The sequence below is a fragment of the Sus scrofa genome, chromosome 5, assembly GCF_000003025.6.
Source record: "Sus scrofa isolate TJ Tabasco breed Duroc chromosome 5, Sscrofa11.1, whole genome shotgun sequence".
Classification (NCBI taxonomy): Eukaryota; Metazoa; Chordata; class Mammalia; order Artiodactyla; family Suidae; genus Sus; species Sus scrofa.
This window is the reverse complement of record NC_010447.5, coordinates 10,952,634-10,975,242: the sequence shown is the minus strand read 5'-3', so window position 1 is coordinate 10,975,242 and position 22,609 is coordinate 10,952,634. Positions and strand designations below refer to the sequence as shown.

The 22,609-nt window shown below is 55.2% G+C and overlaps 2 protein-coding genes across 6 annotated transcripts in view; one reads left to right on the top strand and one right to left on the bottom strand.

The window, feature by feature from the left end:
• NCF4 (neutrophil cytosolic factor 4) overlaps positions 1-22,609 on the top strand; it is a 117,856-nt gene that overhangs the window by 18,760 nt on the left and 76,487 nt on the right. For both annotated transcript variants that reach the window (XM_021091535.1, XM_013997543.2), the window contains exon 2: positions 5,246-5,334. The gene's annotated coding sequence lies outside the window, so the exon portion shown is untranslated. The remainder of the gene's footprint in view (positions 1-5,245; positions 5,335-22,609) is intronic.
• Positions 1,943-21,684, bottom strand: PVALB (parvalbumin). 4 transcript variants are annotated; one of them, XM_005663796.3, is made up of 5 exons: positions 21,579-21,684; positions 19,162-19,229; positions 17,382-17,514; positions 16,000-16,109; positions 1,951-2,166 (listed from the first exon to the last, which is right to left on the bottom strand). In XM_005663796.3, exons 2-5 carry the CDS (start codon positions 19,220-19,222, stop codon positions 2,138-2,140), a joined length of 333 nt encoding a protein of 110 aa, XP_005663853.1. In that variant the 5' UTR covers positions 19,223-19,229; positions 21,579-21,684; the 3' UTR covers positions 1,951-2,137.

The window sequence follows — 22,609 nt, the reverse complement described above, 5'->3', positions numbered from 1 at the left end:
GCCCACGGTCAGGCCTGAACTCAGGCAGTGGCCGAGAGGATGAGGGAAATGGGCTGAATCCAGACCTATGTGGGAGGTGGCATCAGTGTCACTTGTCACTACGCCTCCTCTGACTACACCACTGCTCGCCCACAAGGTACCCCCACGGTGTCCCGACCTTGTGCTGCCCAGGCTCCAGGCCAGTCCTTTCCAAAGCAGGACCCCAGAGCCAATGTCATATGTCCCCGTGATCTGTGGGCTGTCGTTTGGGTGCGGGGCGAGAGGCACTGAGGGCCACCCCAGGCCAGCGGGCCGCAGCAGCTGTCACTGTTCTCGCTGGGTCCTGTACTAGGTTCTGGGGGAGACGCTCAGGCTCCCCCACCACCCCGCACTCCACACGGGCCACGCAGGAGGCAGCCCACTCCAGCTGCCTGTTCTAGACTTCCCATGGAAACCTGGGTCTGTCCTGCTGTCACGAGCCTGTGCGCCCACGCGTGCCCCCACGCCCGCCCACTCATACATGCTGACTCTTACGCACATCACACACTCTGACTCGCCCAGGCCCAGTTCCACCCACTTAAGCGCAGACTGCCCCGCAGCGCCCGTGGCCTGGCACCAGGCTGAGCAGCCCCCACCCCCGCCCCCACCGCCCAGGGTGGCCCTTCAAGGCTTGCCACTATTTTGGCTCCATTCCCATTCTGATTCCAAGTCCCCTCCCAGGTCCGGGCCTGCTGGCACTGTCCAGCTGCTACCATGGAAAGTGGCTTATCCATCCCTGCCTTGCAGCCTGGATCCCAGTGGGGTCGCCTGCTCAGGCCTGGTCCTCGGTGAGCCTTGGGGAGGGGGAGGGGGAGGGTCAGGAGGCACCAGTTGGGTACAGGGCCTGGAACCCTGATCCAGGAAGGGGAGAACGCTGCTCCAGTGACCACCCCCAGGCTGTCGTGGGAAAGAGCAGATGTCAACCTGCAGGGCCACTACCATGTTCGCCCACTCAGCTCCCTTCCCGTCTTCTGATGTCTGCTGGGACATCTCTCCCTACCCTTCTCCAGCCTTGAGCTTTCCGTGTCCCTGGCCCTCATCCTTCGGGTCACAGTGACTGGCTCAGGCGGGGAGGCAGGCTCTGGAAGTGGCTGCCGGGGCTGGGGTCCTGGCCCAACCACTTACTCGCACCGTGGTCTTGGGTGAACATGTCCCTTCCCTGTGCCTGGGTTTCTTCATCTACACAGTGGAGAGAGTCATAATCTCTGCTTCACAGGGGTGTTGAACAGCTGGAATCAGAAAGGGCTCAGCATAGGGTAAGCGCTCAGTAATCACTAGCTATTGGTATCAATAGGACTAAATTTGGGGCATTCTGATGCAGTGACTGGGAAAGAGAAGCTCTCTCTCTCTTTTTTTTTTTTTTTTTTTAACTTATACTGCTGAATGTACACCTTGAGTTGCTGGAGGAATTGCCATCAGGAGGGAGAACCTGCCTGGTAATGCATCCAGCACAAAGGAAAGCAGTGCTCAGAGATGGGGAAAGAAGGACTTAATCTTGATGGAAATCACTTGTGTTCCTTGATCCACCTGTTCCTGAAGCTCTACCCTGGATTATTTAGGAACATAACCCAGTCTTTTGGGTTTTTTTCTTCCTTTTTTTTGCTTAAGTTACCTTGAGTTGGGTTTCTCTCATTTGTAACAGAGAGAGTCTTAATGAGTATCCATCTGTCTGTCTGTTCATCCATCCATCCATCTACTCATAAGTCCTAGCTGTGTGGGCTTAGACACATCACTTTCCTCTCCTAGACTTAGTTTCTGCATCTGTAAAATGGGTATTTCATCACCTACCTTATGGGCGGTTTCAAGGATGAGTGGGCAGTCCATGTACCAAAGGCAGAGGAGGGGCTCCGTAAATCTCCCTTCCACCCCATCTTTCCTAACTGGCAGGGTCCGCTCCCCCCACCAAGGCCTGGCTCCTCTCAAATCGCAGAATCCGATTGGTACAGCCTTTATTGTTTCTCCATCATTTTCCAGAAGAATGGTGTCATCCAGGGGCCATAAGGGATGGGGGAGTAAAAAATAACACAAACAAACTGAACAGAAAGGCAGGAAGGCGGCCAGAGGGGCTGAGATCGGGTGTTCGGGGCCAGAGGGGGAAGACCTGGGCAGTCAGAGCCTCTTAGCTTTCAGCCACCAGAGTGGAGAATTCTGCAAAAGAAAACAACAGAGGTGAGTCAGAGGTGGGCCGTGCAGCAGAGGCTGGCCGGGCCCTGAGCGCTGGGTCTCCTGCTGGGTGTTTTCTCTCGATTCTCAGATCTGCTGCAGAAGGAAGAGCCAGAGTGATGAAGGGCGTGAGCATGGGGACGAATGAGTTAATGAATGAATGAGTGAATGACTGAAGTGCGTTGGGACACGATGAGCCTACCATATCTTTTGCCTCACAATATGATGTCCCCCACAAACGCTCAGTTGTAACAACTACAGTAATAATAGCGATGCTGGTTTTCTGAGTGTTTATCCCATGCCAGCCACTCCTCTAAGCGCTTCATAGACAGTGTCTTTTTTGACTCTGGCCATAATCCTATCATGTGCATTTTAGTATGAACCCCTTTCCACAGGTGTGGAAACGGAGGCTCAGAGCCCAGCAATGTCTACATGGTCGCACAGCTAGTAAGAAGCAGAGCCAGATTCGGATCCGGGTGTGTCTGACTTCGGACCCTGAGCTCTTTCATGTTTTTTTTTTTTTTTTTTTTTTTTTTTTTTCTTTTTAGGGCCACACCCGCAGCATAGGGAAGTTCCCAGGCCAGGGGTTGAATTGGAGCTGCACCCACTGAGTGGGGCCGGGGACCAAGCCCGCATCCTCATGGATACTGGTCGGGTTCATTACCACGGAGCCACGATGGCAACTCCAGACTCTGACCTCTTTCTGGCCCATGAGGATCACCAGCAGGACCTAAGAAGACACAGAGGCCTAGGCCCTTGCCCGGGAATTTCTGATTTAGAAGGTTGGGTTGATAAGGGATGAGTTATTTTATTTGTTAAAAAGATTTTTTTTTTTTTTTTGGTCTTTTTAGGGCCGCACCTGCGGCATATGGAAGTTCCCAGGCAGGTAGGGGTCGAATTGGAGCTGTAGCCGCCGGCCTACACCACAGCCACAGCAATGCCAGATCCTTAACCCATTGAGCAAGGCTGGGCATCGAGCATTCATCCTCATGAATGCTTTTTGGATTTGTTTCCACTGAGCCACAATGGGAACTCCCTAAAAAGATGATTCCGGTGAGCAGCCAGCTTCAGGAACCACTGTGTGGTCCTGAGCACACGGTCTCTGCACGCAGCTCAGAGGGGTGAACACGTGCGGCTGCTCAGAACAAGCTGGGCTCTGTCTCACGTAGCTCTTCATTGACCCTCCCAAACACTTAGGGAACTGGGAGCCATTGTCCCCATTTTACAGAAGGGAAAACTGAGGCCCAGAGAGGAGACGTGACTCTTCAGAGCCTCTGGGTTGTAAGTGGCTGAGGATTCGAGGTCTAGGGGCCAGGCCCTTTCCAGGTCGGCTTGCCTGCGCATTCACGGTGGGCCCCGCCCCTCCCCAGAAGTGTCCGTTGGCCTTGCTTCGCCTTAATTAAAGACGTCAGAGGCTGACGATGACACCAGGGGGCGATCAGACGTCCCATTGAATCCAACTCCACAGAATGAACAAAGGGATGGCCCAACCAGGTGGGAAGAGATGCAGGGGGGCGGAGAGGTCCCTGCAGCCCAGGAGCTTCTGGTCTATTTGGGGAAGAAGAGCGATTCTGGCAGGAAGTGCTCTGTACTGCTGGCCTGTTCTCTGAATCTCCAGCATGCGAAGGGCATTTGTACCCCAGGATCTTTGCACTTGCCGTTCTCCCCGCCTGGTGTGCTCTCCAGGCTTCCTCACAGCTAGCTCCTTCTCACTCGCCTGGTCTCAGCTCAAAGGCCACCCTTCAAGGGGCCTTCTCTGACCACACTGGTGTAAGTAGTGACCCACCCCTACCCCGATCCTCTTTGCTAACACCATGTTTTATTGCATTCACGGCACTCGCCACGCTCAAAATACTTCTGAGTAAATTCTTGCTTATTCACCTGCTGTCTGCCTCCCCCGTGGAGCATAAGGTTGCAGCTCCCACTCTCCTTGTTCCCTCCATCCTACATCCTGGCTGCACAACTGACACCGAGGGGGGCACGTGTTTGTGAAAAGATGCGAGAGGCACAAAGCCTCTTGTGTTCACAGGGAGAAGAGGGGCTTTCTGTTTAAGGCATCAACAAAACCTTCAGAGGAAAGGTGGCTTCTGATGCAGGCCTGTAAGAAGATGCAGGGGAGTTCCCATTGTGGCTCAGTGGTAACGAACCCAGCTAGTATCCATGAGGATGCAGGTTCAATGCCTGGCCTCACTCAGTGGGTTAAGGATCTGGTGTTGCTGTGAGCTGTGGTATAGGTCACAGATGCGGCTAGGATCTGGTGTTGCTGTGGTGTAGGCTGGCAGCTGCAGCTCTGATTCAGCCCTTAGCCTGGGAACATTCATATGCTGCACCTGCAGCCCTAAAAAGCAAAAAAAAAAAAAAAAAAAAGATGCAGGACTCCCTAGGAGAAAGCAGATGGAGGGGTCAAGGCTCAGAGCACAGGACACAGTGGGGTGTGTTGGGGAAAGACCTGGTAGCCGTGCTGCGCTGTCCTCTTGCATGATAAGATCAGCTCAGCTAAGGAGTCCTGGGCCCCCAAATCTGGCTCTTCCTCCGCTCATTGGCTGTGTGACTGCAGATAAGGCACCTTGCCTCTCTGAGCCTCACTGTCCTACGTGTAAAAGGAAGGAAAGTCTGCTCTACTTCTTGAGTTAGAGCAGAAGAGATCTGCTGGGAGTTCCCGCTGTGGCACAAAGGGTTAAGAACTCGACTAGTTATCCATGAGGATGTGGCTTTGATCCCTGGCCTCGCTCAGTGGGTTAAGGATCCAGCATTGCTGCAGGCTTCAGCGTAGGTCACAGATGTGGCTCGGATCTGGCGTGGCTGTGGCTGTGGCTGTGGCCTCAGCTGCAGCTCTGATTCAGCCTCTAGCCTGGGAACCTCCATATGCTGCAGGTGCAGCCGTGAAAGGAAAAAAGAAGAGACATATGCGGGAGCCCAGGAGCCCGTCTGCCCCTGTCCCATGTCCTCTCAGCCGTGGGGCCTTGTGTGCTGGTTGGAAGGGACACCGCTCAGCAACCCGGTCTTCTAGACCTTTGTGGAATATGTGTCCTAGGAGAGCCTTCTCTGTTGTTTTTCTCTTCAGGAGGCGGGACGGAAGGCATTTGCCACCCTTTCCAATATGCGTCTCTGAGATGCCATGTCCCCAGCCTGCCAGACCCTAGGGGGCCTCAGGTAAGTCCTCCTGGGCCCTGGAGACGCAGGGTCGTGCTGTGGGGGGCTGGAGAACGAGGGTTCCAGGCCCAGCCTGGCCCTGTTTGCTGGGAAGGTACCCCTCTGGAAATCAGCTCCCGCATCTGCCTGTGGAGTGAAGGGAGGGGGCGGTACCAACCCCCAGTGAGAGAGAGATGAAAAACTGGGTGTGAAGTGGCTTCACAAAGGCCACAAGAGGAATCTGGGGCTCCTTTGAGGGGCGTTCCACTCTCCCTGTGGCTGGTACAAAGCCCATGTTGTAAAACCCTCCCCGTGTGCTCTCATTATTGACACAGTTACATAACATGCGAGCATTGGGGGTGCTGGACAAGGGGGCCACGAAAGTCCCTGTGCTATTGTTAGAACCCTTCTGTAAAGCTGGAATGATTTAAAAATGAAAAAGTGAGGAAGCTCCCGTTGTGGTGCAGCAGAAACAAATCCGACTAGGAACCATGAGGTTGAGGGTTCGATCCCTGGCCTCACTCAGTGGGTTAAAGATCCGGTGTTGCCATGAGCTGTGGTGTAGGTCGGCAGCAACAGCTCTGATTCGACCCCTAGCCTGGGAACTTCCATATGCCGCGGGTGCGGCTCTAAAAGGACAAAAAGACAAAAATAAAAAATAAAAATGAAAAAGTGAGGAAGTTCCCATTGTGACTCAGCGGGTTATGAGTCCAACTATTATCTATGAGGATGTGGGTTCGACCCCTGGCCTCGCTCAGTGGGTTAAGGATGCGGCGTTGCTGCAAGCTGCAGCCTAGGTTGCAGATGTAGCTCAGATCTCAAATTGCTGTGGCTGTGGCGTAGGCCAGCAGCTGCAACTCCAATTCGACCCCTAGCCTGGGAACTTCCATATGCTGCAGGTGCAGCCCTTAAAAGCAAAACAAATGAAGAGAAACAATTAAATTAGAAAAAAATTAAAATGAAAAAGTGAAAAAACAAAAACCACCTAAACTAACACTGTGCTGTCATCGTGGTAATGACCCGCCACTGACCCCCTGCCAGGTGGGGGGCTCCTTACCTTTCTGGGGTGCCTGAGGGACATGGACACCACCCTGCCCTCCTGTCCCCAGGTAGTCTCCAAGGACAGGAAAGGCAGGTGGCCTGGATGTGAGGGCCTGGGTAGAGACTCAAGGTGGGAGAGAGGGAGGGTCCTCCTCCTGGGCCTAAAAACCCCCAGAATCAAGGGCTGAGCAATAACAGTGAGAGGCAGGAATAGAACACTAAACACTCTAGAGTCCCCTCCCTCCAGCCAAGTGCTAAGGCTTCTCAGCCACAAGCTCCTCTGATCCTCCTGTGCCTCACAGGGGCAAGTGGTTCTTTTGCGATGTCTTTAATGTTAGGACTTTGATTCATATTGTCCGTGTTTATAGAATGAAATTCAGAGTTCCCCCTGTGGTTCAGTGGGTTAAGAACCCAACATAGTGTCCATGAGGATGGGGGTTCGATCCCTGGCCTCGCTCAGTGGGTTAAGGATCCAGCATTGCTGTGGCTGCGGGGTAGGCCTCAGCTGCAGCTCTGATGCGACTCCTAGCCTGGGAACTTCTGTATGCCACAGGTGTGGCCTAAAAAAAAAAAAAGGAATTTAAAATTCTTCTTTATTGATTGCCTGCATGGGAAGCATTTTGCATTTATCATCTCGTGACATTCCCACCACTCCTCCGTGGGAGAGATGCTTTTGCCTGCCTGTTACAGATGGGGAAACTGAGGCCCAAGAGCTAAGCTGCTTGAGCAAAGATTGCACAGCAGGTGTGATTCAGACTTCCTTCTTTACCCTGGAGGTTTCCGACCTACGTTAACCTGGGTCTGGAGTGACGCATGAGCCAGCTCACTTATCGCCACCCCCATGACTCTTAGCTGTTTATTTACTTGACGGTATTTGGCGCTCTCTGAAATGATCTTATTCATGTTCTTATTTTGGTCAGTCTCCTCTTAGCTGAACGTAAACTCCAGGAAGGCAGGGGGCGCTATCTCTCTTGTTCACCACTTTCCTAGTAAGAGAACAGACCTGGCCCCCAGCAGGTGCTCATGACCAAATGCCAGAGGGGTGGATGGATGGATGGGCAGATGGATGAATGGATGGAATGGCTCCCTAGTCCTCCTCGGGGTTCAGCAAGTCCCGACTTACTGCATATAATTCTCACAACCACGCCGGGAGGTGACGCGATGGTTCCCATTCTAGAGATGGGGAAGTGGAGGCCTGGGGAGGTCAAGTGTCATGGTCACGGGGAAAAGAAGGAGCAGGGGCAGGAGTTGGCCTGTGGTCTTGGGACCGGCCCCTCCACGAAGGTGTTCCAGATCAGGCAGAAGCACGCACTCCCTCCAGCTTCAACCTGCCATTCCATCTGGAAGACTGGCCAAAGCTGGTATAGCCTGTCCTTGGGCACCAGCTTGCTCTGTCCTGGGATAGAAGAGACATGAGTCCACCCACTGACACCAGAGTGGTTCATGGAGTGATTGTCAAGAGGGGAAGTCCGCTCTGAGCATTTCCTGACCTCTACCTACCCCCCAATCCTGACCCTAGAAATTCCCGGCTGCTCATTGGCAAAGAGCCTGGTCATCATTTGCACACCAGAGAGCATCCAGGGCACCCAGCATGAGGGGACTAAGGGGCGCCGACCAGGGGACTCCGTAGTGGCAGAAAGTCCTACATTTTGGAGCCTGACGATGGGAGATGCTTCGGACCTGTTTTCAAAAGCCTCTAAGATCACACGCCTGGGACCCACCCTGAAGCAGCCAGAGTCGCAATGGCCGCATACTCCGGCTTTGTGCAGAAAACACAGGATTCTAATTTTGTCCTCCCAGAACCTGGAGCCGGGCACTTTGGAGGCACATTCAGGGCAGGGGTCACCTCCTCTGTACCTCTTTTTCGTCCCTTGGGGCAGAGCTCTCAGGAACCGGCTAATTAACTAACAGCCCTCCTATCCAAAAAAAGACTCTGCTAAAACGTCTAGGTCTCTCCTTAGAGAAAAATGAATGAGCAAGCCTGCAACGACCCTGTTAGGTCTAGGTCAAGTGCTTTGGCAGTAGGATGCTGGGCTGGGGAATGGCCATCAGAAGATGGGGCTCGGGTCTTGGTTCTGCCATTGGTCTGTGTCCTTGAACAAGACAACTTACCCTTCCAGGTCTCGGTTCTTTTTATCTCTGCAGCCTCGGTTCTACAAGATGCCTCTCCAGCTCTCCCCCGGCGTTTAGAGTAAGGGAGCTGGGAGTCAGCCCTGAACTCCCACGTCCTGCTTGTGTGACCTTGGACTAGATTCTTCACCTCCCTGTGCCTCAGTTCCCTCATCTGTAAAGTGGGGCTCCTTGGGTTGTTCAGAGGCACCAGCACTAAAGCCCTTGTCCCCTGCCTGATCGGTCGCCAGCACGCTGCATTAGGTAGCTGTTATCATCAAGATGCTTCTTTAGCTCCAGGCACTTTAAAACCAAGCCCAGGAAATGCTTGGCTAATGCCTGGGACAGGGGGAGGATCCACAATTGGCACCGTCACCTTTATTTCTTGGCCTTGTGAGTTGCCACCCCCCGCCACCATCTCCTGTCCCACCTGGCACCTGCCGACAGCCTTCTAGCAACCCTGGAGCTGGGTCTGAATCTTGCTCCATGTCTCCCTGGCTGGGTGGCGTTAGGTCACTGCTTTGCCTGTCCGAGCCTCAGTTTTCTCATGTGTAAAATGGGTGTGATGATGTCTACAGAGCGATCGGGAAGACCAGATGAGAAAATACAGAAAGATGCCTGGCACAGAGCAGACGGCTTGTAAATGGCAGTTCCTTGGATTTCCTCAGCACAACCGGCACAGGTTGGAGCTTTGAAAAACCAGCAGTAACCACAGAACTCCCGACACTAAGACAGGAAGATGTAAAGAGACAGGACATGGGCAGGCCAGAGAGCAAGCAGCTGACCTGCCAGAAATTTCTGACACTATCTATCCCAACCGAGTTAGGAGCCCACCCCTAACACGCCTATCCGAGGACACTCTGCCCCTCAGTTTCCACATCTGTAAAATGGGGACACAGAGGGACTCCTCATAGGGTGACAGTGAGGTATGGTGCATGCAGTACCAAGGTGCCTGGCACACAGAGGGAGCTCAATCATAGCAAGGCTTACTGTTGAGGTGCCAGGGGGTGTGCCCCTGGGTGGGGAGGATCCAGCATCCTCCCTCCTAGAAGAATACAGGTATAGACCCCTCCTGTGCAGAGGAAGCCTCACCAGAGGCCCCTGGGGCCAGCGGTGTCCTCACCATCCAATCAAGAAGAGAGGCGAGGAGGGGAGGGGGCAGAGGGCGGGAGAGCTCGGTCTCCTTTCCCTCAGAGCCTGAAATCAGCCTAATGAGGTCTGTCCCCATCCCAGGCGCTGTGGGGATTGGGCAAAATTAGAAGCTATTGACAGGTGAAAACAGCAGTCACTCATAGCCCCAGGTGGTGAAAGTGAGACAAACCTTGAGTCAGCGCCTGGAAGGTTCTCTCCTTGCCTCTGTCTTGATGACCAGGATGAAGGCACCAGCCTCCGGTTTATCACCTCGCCTGTAAATAGCTCCCGGGCTGGGTTTCGTATAAATTCGCATTGCAAACAGGGATCACTTACCCACCCCAGAGGACGGGGAGGCAGGGTCATTCGGGGTCAAGCCAAGCGGCCGGCCCAGCCCGGAAGGAGCGGGTAAATAGTCCTGGGGGCACCCCCTGTGCCAGGCGCTGCCCTGCGAGCCGGCCCGCTCCATCCTCACCCGCTCGCTTGTCCCCATTTTACTTATCGCAAAACTGAGGCTGAGAGTCCCTGAGCCAGGAGGATTCTAACTCAGGCCTGGCTCGTGGCAGGATGTGTCTCTTTCGCAGAGGTCCGCGTCGAAGGGCCCCGGGTTCTGACTCAAGCTGGAACCCCAGTGGCTGGAGAGGGGACATCTTTCTGCCCTCCCTACTGCTCCTTTCGGCAGGAGAGCAGTTGCGTAAGGAGCGCTGCTTGTCCTCCCTTGGCGAAATCTTATCTAGTGCAGCCTGAGGCCGGAGGTAGAGGGACCCTCTGCGCGAGAATCCAAGCGCGCATCTTGCTAAGCGCAGAAGCCATTCATAGCTCAAAGGTCTCAGCTCAGCCTGGAGGCGCGAGTAGCCAAGTCCGGAGACCTGGGTTCCCTTCTCCAAGGGTTTGCCGCGAGACTTTGGCACTTCATGTCGCTGGGGCTCAGTTTCCACCTCTCTCCGTGGGAATCACAGACTGTGTCCCCCAGACCTTCCTGAGCCAGGATGAGGATGCAGTGAAAGAGGAGAAAACACAGCACACCTTGGGGCTCTGCCACTGCGGCTGCGGGCTGGCCCTGATGCCCACATCCTGCCCGGCTTGGAAATTAAACTCTCTAGGGGCCGGCGGGCTGGAATTACAGGGAGGCAGGCAAGATGCTCCCTTTGTCCTTCTCACTCTCCTCCCATCTTAGACTCAATTTCATTTCCTCTGAGGATGGCTATCCCACTGCCTTCAAAGGGGTTTCAGGTAGCTTATTGGAGAAAGTACATAAAACAAGAGGAAAGGAACCATTTCCCGAACACTCACTAATTCTTGCCTTTGAGGGTGGTTATTTTTATCTCTGTTCTGGGAGGAGGAACTAGATGCCCAGAGAGAGGAGCAGGCTTGGCCGTTCACACTGCTGGGGGCTCGCACTCTGCAGGTTGTCTCTTCTGCCTGACTTCAGGAGTTCCAACCCGAGGGCTTCGTCCCTCCCTCTCGCCTCTCATGTGAAATAGGCTACTTAAGGATAACAGAGAACAGATTCTGCCAGAAGGAAGCAGAAAAGACAAATGCCTTCAGGCACGTGGAACTGACTGCAAGGATCAGGCAATAATTATGACTAAATTTTTCAGCAAGGAAAGCAAAAAGCAAACTGCAGTCTCTTGCGCTGGAACAGGCTTGAAGCCTAAGAAGGTGGATCTGCCAGGAGGATCAGGTTCCAGGGAAGGTGTTTAACTAGGATTGCGGGTATGCAGGTGTGTGTTCCGGGTGTGTAGCTGTGTGGCTCTTGTCTACAGCACGCTGGGGAAGAGGAGCTACTTGGAGTGAGAGTGTCAGGTTCGAAGCAGGACCCTAATGCTGAAAAGCTGTGTGATTCCAGTTTCCTTGTCTGTACAAGGAGGGCTTATCTTGTGATGCTGATGTAGGGACTCAGGGAAGTGCTGCACGAATGGTGCCCGCTATTCCCAACAGCCGGCACGGTCCATGCAGGCAGGTACTGGGTATGCAGAGCCCAGGCTGGGGACACAAGCAGGGTGGTGGGGAGTTCTGCCTGGACCCCTGAGTCTCCGTGTGGGCTCTGCTACTGAGGGCCCCTGGGCACGTTACTAAAGTGCTCAGTTTCCTCATCTGTAAAAGGGAAGAAGGATGGCATCTGCTTCCTGGGATGATGATAAGGCAGAGGTTCTCAAGGTGTGGTCCCTGGACCACGAGCTTCACATGGCAACTTAGTGGACATGTAAGCGCTTGGGCCCCACCCTGGACTGAAAGGCGTCAGAAACTCTGGGGATGGGGCCCAGCCATCTGTATTGTGACAAGCAACCCTGATTCTGATGCCAGGTCCTGCTGGAGACCCACCGTGGGGAAGGACAAGCACTTGAGAGGGAACCTGCCACTGACTAGTCTCGCCTGTTACTGGTGCCTGGGTGTGGGGGCACCTTCCACCTCTGTCCAGCTTCTCTGTCCTTTTAGGTCTTAAACCCCCCCCTTTACCAGCTCTGCCCCAGCTTTTCAAGGGTGGCCTTTGAGAATCAATCGACCACATCCATTAAAAAGTCTTCGAGCTTCTTGGAAGTATTTGCCCAGAGACAGGAAAGCAAAGGGTTATTATTAGAACTTTGTTTTTCTACCCACCCGCCTCAATCTGGGATCCTAAAGGACCTGGTAAGTCTCACTCACCCTCAGAAGGACAAGCATCTAGAGACGGAGGCAGTACCCCCTGGTTCTAGAATCCCCCATCACCTGCTACATGCAAGCCCCCAGCCCAAATGGGTCCGCACTCTTAGCCCATGGACCTCTCCCCATACACCATACTTCCTCATCACTGCACCCCCAAAACTGGACACATATGCATTTATTCATTCATTCAGTTTTTTTCGGCACACTTTTCTTGTGTCCCTACTATGTGCCAGGCCTATTCTAGGTGCTGGGGCCAGAGCTGAACAAAATGAAGTTCCTGCATTTGTGGAGCTGGACATGAATCCCCAGGAGAAAGAGAGAGAAGCAAGCAGTAAGCTGATAAAGAAAATCATCCATGGTAGATACTCTTTGACTTTGAATGAGAGGGTGAATGAATGAATGCATGAAGCAGGAGGCACAGGGCATGTGCTTTGGATCCAGACAGACCTAAGCTTAGATCTTGGCCTTGTCTCTTTCTAAGCATGGGCATTTGAGCAAACCCTTAGCCTCTCTGAGCCTCAGTGTTCTCATCTATAAAATGGGGACAGTGGCAGTAAACTCAAAGATAGCTAGGGAGATTAAATGAGTGTTATGCTAAGCACAGCGCCTGGGACACGGTAAGGGGCTCCATGAAGTTGACGCCATTGCTATCATTACTCGAGGTCACAGAGCTGAGCCTCGGTGCCTGCCTGGTCCTCTGTCTAGAGGTGTATGCACTGGGGCACTTGGGGACCCCAGTGACTAGCCAGTGATCGGATGCCTGATCTTAAAGAGCAGGCACCTGAAGGTCAGAGGGGCTCTGTGACTTGCCCCAGGTAAGGTGAAGGCGTCCTCCAGCTGGTGGGCAGGGCTTGGGCCCTTTGGCCTATAGAGAGAGTAAGCAGCAAAGCAGAGCACCTAAAATAGAAAATTCTGGATCCACAAAGGCATCTCAGTGCCTTGTGGGCGCCATCACCTCATCCTTCCTGTTGCCCTCCTGAGAAAGCACTGTGTTTGCTGGTGGTAGTGGGGGCGGGCCCATCGGCATCTTCCCACCTCAGAAGCACAAGGTGTGGGCCCCACGGCCTGGGCGATCTGTTCTCACTGGCCACTGCCTCTCTCGCCACCCTGTTTTGTTCTGCTCTGACTCCCAGACCCCTACCAGGACGGCCTGAGTGTGGACTGGGCTGGCAGACAGACCTGGGTTTGAATCCAATGTCACCCTGGGCACTGGAGTGGCTCTTTCTGCACCTGCACTTATGCCCTCTGTCATCCAAAGGTCCAGTGAGGTGACGCTGGGCACGCATTACTCACCCAGTAATAATTCTCTCTGCCTTCCCACCCTCAGCAGTCCAACCTTCTTGCCCCTTTCTAAACCTCCCGGCCTTAGTGCCTTTGCTGACGGATACCTACGCCTCGCCTGGACCGCCCTCTGCTTGCCCTTCCGGCCCACGCAGTCCTGCCAGGGGCTCCCTCTCCTCGGCGCTTGTCTGTACCTCCCACCTCTGCCTGGTATTACCGTGTGTCTGTGTCTGTATCGTAGAGCTGTGAGCATTATGCGGACAGAACAGAAATAGCCTTATGGCCGCTGTTTACTGAGCACTTACTGCGCGCTGGCTGCTGCACTCAACACTGTCATACACCATGTCAAGGAATCCTCACAAAACCCCAGCGAGCTAGGTGACGCTTTGCCCAATTTAAAGAGGAGGAAATCAGGGCTCAGGGGCACCCAGCCAGGAGGTGGTGCCTCTGGGCCAGATTCCCCTTTGCCTCTCCCGCTGCCACTGGCACAGGTTTGCTACCCAGTCGGTGTCTGCTGGGTCTGATGGAAGAGTTGAGTTGGCGCTTTAAGATCTGAATTGGGCAGGGAGGGAGGGAGGAGGGGAAGCAGGCCAGGAGCTGGCCTGGTTTTTCTTCATTGTGTAGGTTGCTGTGGGCAGCCAGCCATGAAGACCCTGCCTAGGGCTTCTGAACTGTAGCACAATGGCTGCAAATAAAAGTAGGGGGAGGTCCAAAGGCCTGGGCTGGGGTCGTGGTGGGAACCGGGCTCGGGCTGGAACTGTCTGACCCGTGTCCGGGGGAGAATGGGGGTGCGGGGGAGATACGCCATTCCCTGGAACCGCCTAGACCAGGCACCCGTTCCCCTCTAGCTCCCTCCACTGCTCTGGCTCCTTTAAAACCGCCTCCCTCCTTCCCAGCCACAAGAAGGGCAGCGGGCAGCGGGAGGCCCGGCGCCTCATTGCACCTGACCTTGCTAGAGTTTCTCCATTCTCCTTTCCGGCATAAAACTTTAATAAGCCATGCCCCTGCGCAGAAGCCTTGTACTTTTCCCCAGGCAATGTGGTGTCTAGAGCCACTTAATTTTCACAAAGAGCCCCAGCAGATCTTAGGTTAAAACTGTGCACCCCCTTTGTCAGACACGGGAGCCTAGGTGTGGAGAGGTGATGTGGTCAAGGTCACAGCTGGTGAAGGGCAGAGAGCAAGCAGAGCATGGGCGCTGGACGTCATACCCAGGCCAGAGATGCTTCTTAAGTGCCTGCTTTGGGTCAGGTATGGGCTAGATACTGGGGATACAAGGACGAAAATCACGTAGTCCCTATTAAAACATTAGTTAATAAACATGTATACAGCACTTCCTCTGTGCCAGACTCTCTTCTAAACACATCACACACGACCACAGCTAATCCTCCGACAATCCTGTGAGATGAGAAGGGTCATTATCCTCAGTTCAGAGAGGAGAAAACTGAGGCTCAGAGCAGTTACACGAATTTCCCCAAATCACACAGCTAGAAGGTGGCTGGGCTGGGATTTGAACTCAGACAGCACAGGTCCGAGGCCAAGCACTGACCCACAGTTTTCTCTTAAACCGGTAGAAAGGCCCATCCCGTGGACAGGCACGGATGTGGCATAGGAGGTCAGAAAGAGACATCCAGACCTGTTTGGACATCCCTGCTCCACCGCTTAGCTCTCTGAGCAGGCCACCCACCTTCAACCCCAGTGCGCCCATCTGCAAAACGGAGATGGTTCCCAGGGATGTTGTGACGCCGAGAAAGATCACGCTGCTGGGATGTGTTCTGTGAATGCAGGTTAGAATGGGCAAGGATGGGGGGTAGAGGACCACCAGCCCGGCCCCTGTTCTGAAAGCAAAGCTTGAAAAGCAAGGTCAGACCAGATATTCCTTTTCCGAATTCCGATGGATCCCCTGTTTTTCCTGGCTCTCCCACGATGCTACGATGGTATATTTGGGAGAATCCCAAACAGGTTTTGAGACTTGAACTTACCGGGCACCCGGATAAGACAAGGAGCATAGGAGATAAGGACTTTCCATCCCTGGAAGCTGAGAACGTGAGAGCCAGTAGGGCCCTTGGGGAATCAGTTGGCCTAATCGCCTCGGGTTACAAATGGGAGACTGAGGCCCAGGGCAGGACAGAGACCGCCCAAGGTCACAGAGCCAGTTTAGGTAGCACTGGGACCAGAACCAAGGCAAAAGTGCAGGGAAAATTCAGCAAAAGTTCCTATTTCTCCTGGGTTCCTTATCCAAACAAACAAACAAACCAAAAAAACCTATTCCTTTTGGGTTGTTCAAATCCAGAAAAAATATACCACTTTTCTTTGCCACACTTACATGATGGAGCTCTCAGAACTATATCATTAGTCTTTTTTCCTTCTAATCTTGGGGAGTAAAGGACTCTCCCTGCCCTTGACAGAGGGACAGAACTCTGAGCTTTCAGCATCCAGACATCACGAGATCCAAGATGTGCTCAGGTCGTGACTACTCACCGTCAGCCCCAATCTTGCCATCCCCGTCCTTGTCTCCAGCAGCCATCAGCGTCTTGGTTTCTTTCTCTGACAGGTCTCTGGCATCTGGGGAGAAGCCTTTCAGAATGAATCTGGGGCGGGGGGGAGAGAGAAAGCCGGGGGGAGGGAGTCAGGGCGGGGTCACTTGCAGGAACACCCTGTGCACGGTGGCCTGGCATCTGCACTGGGGAAGTGGGCAGCCGGGACAGGCAGCAAGCAGTGAGCATGCATGGCGCTGCGCTGGGCCAGGTGGCCCGAGCTGTGGCTGTGCGTCTTCTTGGGGTGGGCGTGCAGAGAAGGACAGGCTGTCCTCAGCAAAGGGTTGACCTCACTTCAGCCGGGGCACCTGTATGTTTATTTATTCAGCCAACGCAACAAACACTAAAGTGTCTCCTCTGTGCCAGGGCCATGCTGGAAACAGGGGGCATGGAGACGATCTTAGGAAGCCACCTGAAAAAACCAGGGAGGAGGTCAAGGGCTTCAAGAGAGGCCACACAGTGTGGGGACGTACAGACGGGGCTGGAAGGATGCGCCCGTCCCACCTAGGGGGAGGGGAAAAGTTGGAGGTTTTTTGGAGACGGTGATGCCTGGAGAGTAGGTTGGAGTCAGCCTCCGCACTTGTGTGCATGCATGCACATTGGCATGGGAGGGCAGAGAAGGTTCTAGACAAAGGGTACCCTTGAGGGGTGGTTTGAGGGAGAGACAGGATAGATGGAAAAGTTCCTGCTTGAAAGGCCTCTCTCCACACTCTCCCCCTTCCCTTTCTGACAAAATCCAAAGCAGTTTTGGCCAGCAGGTAACTTAAAGCACAGCCCAGGCAGCAGATATGCATCAGGTGGCCGAGAGGGTTATGGCGAGAGGTTTTTTTCTGATGTAATTTTGCATTTTCCTCATCATAACCTCTTCTCTGCCCTGCTTCCAGGACTCCTGAACCCCCCAAAGCAGGTTCTGCATCCCTGCCTTGCCCAGAAATTGCTCTAGCTACCCTGGTACAGAAGGGTGTGGGTCTGCTGGGTGGTGGAAGGTGCCTTTTAGAGGAATGAAAATCAGTGAAATACTCAAGGGAGCGCTCTTTGTCTTGCCTGTGGTGTTAGGCAATGAGAAAAATGGCCTCTTGGCTTGTATTAAATTATTAAGTAGCATCATTCCATTAGCAATATTAAGTGGCTATAATTTAACCTAGTTAGCTGCACTTTCTGCTGAGGATTTTATTCTTCCGGAAGCCAAAATGGTCAGGCAGTGTCATTTTCTGTGAAGGGTGCGGCGAGAAGGGCGGATGGCAGGGAACTTGGAAGCAAGAGTCCCAACCCCCACTCCCTCTCCCAAAGCGCCCCCACCCCCCACCCCCATGGGCCTCAGTTTACCCCAGCTCCTCCTCCTCAATGAAGCCGCTCTTGTCTTTATCCAGGATGTGGAATACCTTCTTCACATCATCTGGGCTCTTTTTCTTCAGGCCAACCATTTGGAAGAACTTTTTGTGGTCGAAGGAGTCGACAGCTAGGGGTGGGGGGTGGAGAGGAGGGGGTTAAAATGAGGACAGAGAAGGGACCTGGAGAAGGGCGGGAGAATGGGGGTGTCCCAGCATTTTCATCAACTCTGCTGGGCGGGTCCTGGGGGCGGGAGGCGGAGTGCCTCCACGGGAGGGCTGAGGGAGCCCAGGCCAGGAGAGGGGCCTTGGCCCAAGGTCACCCAGCCAAGGGCGACAGAGGTGGGCTTGCACCCAGATCGCCCTGGCTCCCTAGTTGGCCCCCACCCTCTGCTGTACCCTTCCCTAATGGTGGGGCTATCATGTGATGGCAGAGAGGGGCTTCCTGGTTCCCGTGAAGCCTTTCGGTGGTGGCTGAGCAGGGGGACAGGCAGGGGAATTGAAAGTGGGGGGAACATGATGTGTGTGTGTTGGGGGCAGGGGCGGGGGGGTTGGCCTTTCTCTTGGCCATGGATTGTGTTGCCAGAAGATCAACCCAGAAAGGACAAGTTTCCCTCAAGGTCACAGAGTGGGAGGAGGAGGGGGAGGACCCAGAAGTCCTGGCTTTGCTGCAGAAATCCCTTCCGGTGGGAAGGGGGGCGGGCGTTGGAAGACTCTCCAAGAATTCCCAGTTAGGTTTCTTCTAAGAGGGAGCAAGTGGGTCAAGGAGAAGTGGGTGGGTTATTGCAATGCCCTGGGAGGGTGGCTTCCCAGGGTTTCTTCATGCCCAGGGGAGGGGGCGCCACACAGAAAGGAAATGGGAGCCCTTCTCCAATTTTTCTATGTCCTGAGCTCCCTTTTTAAGGTCAACTGGGAAAGGAAACAACCTTAGACCATAACTTACATGCGTGTTGGGAAACACTAGCGTGAGGGAACAAGACCTAGGGGTGACCCCTCCCCCCATGCTCATCCCCTTCTGCCCTGCGAGGTGACCTTGGGCAAGTTTCTGGCCCTCTCCCTGCCTCAGTTTCCCCATCTGGGTGATGGGAGGGAGGAGCGAGGTAAGCGGCTAAGCGCTCAGGTCCAAGGGCAGCTCAGAGTGTCGAGACTGCCGGCTTCCCTCCCTTGGTGCCTGGGGAGGCTGGAAGTTGCGAGCTGAGGATGCTCAGAGCAGGGCCGGGCAGAGCTGAGCTTTAGGGAAGGTCATCTCCCTCTCTCGCAGGTCGGCAGGGGGTGGGTGGGCTCTGAGCCCCGGAGAGGGAGCTTGGGCTTTCCGGGGAGCCAGCAACGAGTAGCTGGGCAAGAAGAGTCCTGTCCAGAAATGGGGGTCTGGGAAAGGGGTCGCGCGAAGAAGCGTGCCCACTTACAGCCCCCTCCAAGTGCCTGGAAAAGGAAACCCCAAGCGCGCACAAGGACCCAGAGGTCCAGCTTTCGACCCCGGTCTTTGCCCCTTGTCCGGGATCCGAGTCCTCGCAGCGCGGCCACCTGGCCTTTGGCGCCCGCAAGTTTCGGTTGTCCTGCAGGGCGCGCGATCTCTCCGCCCCGCTCCCTGCGCCAAGTCCCGCCCGGGCAGAGTTTGGGAAATACCGTGGACCCCCTTCCACGCTCCACCAGCGCCCCGAAAGATGCGGGGGCAGAGGAGCGCTGGGGCAGACTGGCCAGCCGGGGGACTCCGCGGGGTGCAGGGACCAGGGTAGTGGATGAGGGGCGAGGGATGCGGAGGGGAGCGCGCTGCTCACCGGTAAAGGCCCCCACTGCCTTCTTGATGTCCTCAGCGTTGAGCAAGTCTGTCATCGACATCCTGCAACTGTTTGAGCGGGCAGAGCAAGTGCGAAAAGATTAAAAAGTGCTTTTCTCATCATTTCTGCTCATATGACCTGCGCTGCAGTGCCGCGCGCCGGGCGCACGCCCGCCAGCCTGGCGCAGAGCCAGGGGGCGCGGGGCTCGGCGCACAGCCAGAGCCGCTCAGTCCAGCCGCGCCGCCGAGCTGCGCGGGCCTGGCCGGGTGGGCGAGCGCGCCATCCCGCTGCCGCTCCAGCCCAGCCCCGCCGGGGGTCCTAGGGAACCCAGGGGCTGCGGCCAGGGCCCCGGGGAAGGGGCACCTCAGATTTACGGGGCGCCCGCCTCACCAGCTGGATCTGGAGAGTTCTCCTGCCGTCAAGGGCACGCAGGAGGCGCCAGCCTGATGAGGTGCAGGGCCCCTGGACCCGCGCATCTCCTAGGATGTCCCGCCGCTTCAGGGAGGACACTGGGCCGGCAGGGGCCAGGCCTACACCTGTGTGGGCCCCTTGGCCCTGCTCCCATTCTCTCTCCACTCCTACCTCAGCCTCCTCTCTGTCTGTCCCGGATGCAAATTTATGCTGCAAAGGCAGAGCGCTGAGATCTGGAAATCTGACCCACAGGACACTGGGAGGGGGTGGTACTGATAGCCGGTGCTCGGCCCTCTGTGGGTGCCCCATCCCACATCTGGTCAGGGACGTGCAAACAGAGCAGTTTTTTTTTTTTTTTTTTTTTTTTTAATTTCTTACCTGACTTTTCAAGGAACCCTTCTCGGATGCCCACTTAGCTACCTGCTTTCCTGGTCTCCTGAGCCAGAGAGTACAGTGCGGTCCCGACTCCTCCCTGACGGTGTTAAGCCATTTGGGGAAGGGGAGGGTGGGAGAGGCCTCTTGCCTTTCTTTGCATCCCCCTCCCACACTGGGAGACCAGAAGGCCAGTGCTTGAGGAGAGGGTGGCACCCTCAGACCACACCTTGGAGACAGCCTAAGCCAGTTTCATGGCCTGAACTTCATCTCTGGGAAATGGGACACTTTCTAATCTTTATGTAGCCAGAGACAAGTTGCATTCTTTCCCACGGTCCCCCAGGGGTTCAGGCTGCAACTAGCTGCCTCTAGAGTGTGCTGAGCCCTGGATGGGGAGTCAGGAGGCCCCGGTTCTAGATTTGGGGCTGCACAAAGTCCCTATGTGACCTTGGGTTGTGACCTTCATCTCTGGGCTTCAGGCTCCCTCTGCTGTGTTGAGGGTGTTGGCGGTCCCTTGAGGTGGCATCTTGAGACTCCAACTTTAAGGGGTGGGCGAGGGCTGCCATGGTGGCCCTTGATGGGGGTACCGGGGAGAGTGGTCTTGCTGCCCAGTAGCTCAAGTTCCCTCTCACTCGCTGTCAACGCTGTCTCCCTCAGCTGGGCGCTGGATGGCTGCCCTTCCTGGAAACCTTAGGATGCTGCTGGCTCCGGCTGGCCCCCTCCCTGTGAGTCAGCTCCTTCGGGTGACAGTCCGCCAGCTGGCTTCCAAGGCACAGAGGCTGCAGCTCCTGATCTGGCCTCTCTCCGGGGGAAGCCTTCCCCGGACCCCTCAGCTGCCCCTGCTGCCTCTGCCCCCAGCTGGGCTGTTAACTTGGAGATGCTAAGCTTCTGTGCTAACCTTTCAATCTCCTGGGCTCAGTTCCCTCTGGAGGCCTAGTTGGAGAACCTGCTTCTGCATCTGAAGGATCCTTAGGCTACACTTGTGGGGAAACTGAAGCCAGAGAGAGTCAGTAAGTGGCTTAAGAACACCAGGAAGGCAGTGGCACAGAGGGAGCCACTCTCAGATGTGCTCACTTCGAGTTCGTCAACCAAGTTCATGCTGGTCCAGTGCTCAGGACCCAGCGCTATCAAGTCCCACGTGTCTGAGCCACAGAGTGGCTCCTGCAGTCCCCAAACGCTGGCCCCTCTGGCAGAGGCTGGAACCTCGACAGAGGCCCATTCTTCTCCCTCCTTCTTCCATCTCTCCCTGCTGCAGAAGCCGCCCATCAACTGGCACCCTCTCTAGGCCGACGTCCACCCAGCCAGAGCATCAGATGATGTCGTTAGGTCAGCTTTTCCGCGTTCCCGCCCCCTTCCTCCTGCCTCCGCTGCCCTGGCACGGGCCTCCTTACCTGAGCCCGCGGATGTCCGGCTCTAGCCATCTCGTTCTACAGGGAAGGGCTGGGCCTCAGGTCCCACCAGGAGTTAGGATGGAGACCCCAGGAACTGTACTCTCAGGCCTGGACTGCACAGCGGCCCACCTCTCGGCACCACCCCCGCCCCGGGTCATGTCCCTGGGGGAGGGGACCTGTGGCTGTCCCCTTCCGGCTGGCCTCCTTCCCTCCGCATGCCTCCATCCTCCTCCTGCCACTCACCTCAGGTGGCGGTGGAGGGCTGGGCCCTGCACTGAAAGGCTGAGCCGGTGGGAGGTCCCGTCAGGAAGTGAGCCTGGTGGTGGGATGGCCACCTATATAGGCCACTGCTCTGGCTATTTTGGGAGGTGGTGCTCCCCTCTGCCCCCGGCCCCCTCCCCTTCCGGTGTCAGGTACTTCCCAACCCTGGTGCTGGGTGTCTGTATCACATTCACCCTCCCCAGGCCCATCGAGCCAGGCCTATTAATAACCCTTGGCCCCTGCCTCCCTCCAGCACCCAAAATCGAGGCTCAGGCAGGGCTCTCCTCTTCCACGAAGCCTTCCAAGACCCCTTTCGATGGCAGTAACGTTTCCAGCCTCCAAAATCCTACAAGGAGAGGAAGAGAAAAAGCGAGCAGCGGGAGAGAACAGGAATTGTCTTTTATGCGTGGGGCTGGCCTGGGCTCCTGTTCATACACCATCTTCTTACCACAGCCTCACAGCGCAAGCCTGGTTCCTCTTTCATGGGGGAAGAAACAGCGCAGAGATGTTAGGGATGCCATGATTATGTATGTATGTATGTATTTATTTATTTATTGCTTTTTAGGGCTGCACCTGCAGCATATGGAACTTCCCAGGCTAGGGATCGAATCGGAGCTATAGCTGCCGGCCTGCACCACAGCCACAGCAACACCAGATCCGAGCCATGTCTGCAACCTACACCACGGCTTACGGCAACGCCGGATCCTTCATCCCTAGCGAGGCCATCGCTCGAACCCACTCAGTTGGGTTCATAACCTGTTGATCCATATCGGGAACTCCCTGGATTCTGTGATTGAGTCAAAGCTATAGACCTGGAGCTGGACGTGGACCCAGCAGTCTCAGGAGATGAGCTAATGCCTGCCAGAAAGGCACTCGCTGTGTGTTCTCTGACCAAGTCCTTCCTCTCTGCATTTCAGTCTCCCTGCCTGTAAAATGAGCTTAATCAGGGGCAAGCTTGGCCCTGTAGATGGCCTGGGGGATCCATGAACCCCCTGAATTTACATTCTGAAAGT

Excerpts from the sequence above, each read along its gene's own strand:
- PVALB (XM_021090958.1), bottom strand. The coding sequence starts at position 19,637 with ATGCGCGGGTCCAGGGGCCCTGCACCTCATCAGGCTGGCGCCTCCTGC. Across the intron at positions 19,230-19,551 it reads GAACTCTCCAGATCCAGCTG|TTGCAGGATGTCGATGACAG; the intron begins GTGAGGCGGGCG and ends CCGCTCAAACAG. Across the intron at positions 2,167-15,999 it reads TGGCAAGATTGGGGCTGACG|AATTCTCCACTCTGGTGGCT; the intron begins GTGAGTAGTCAC and ends TTTCTTTTGCAG.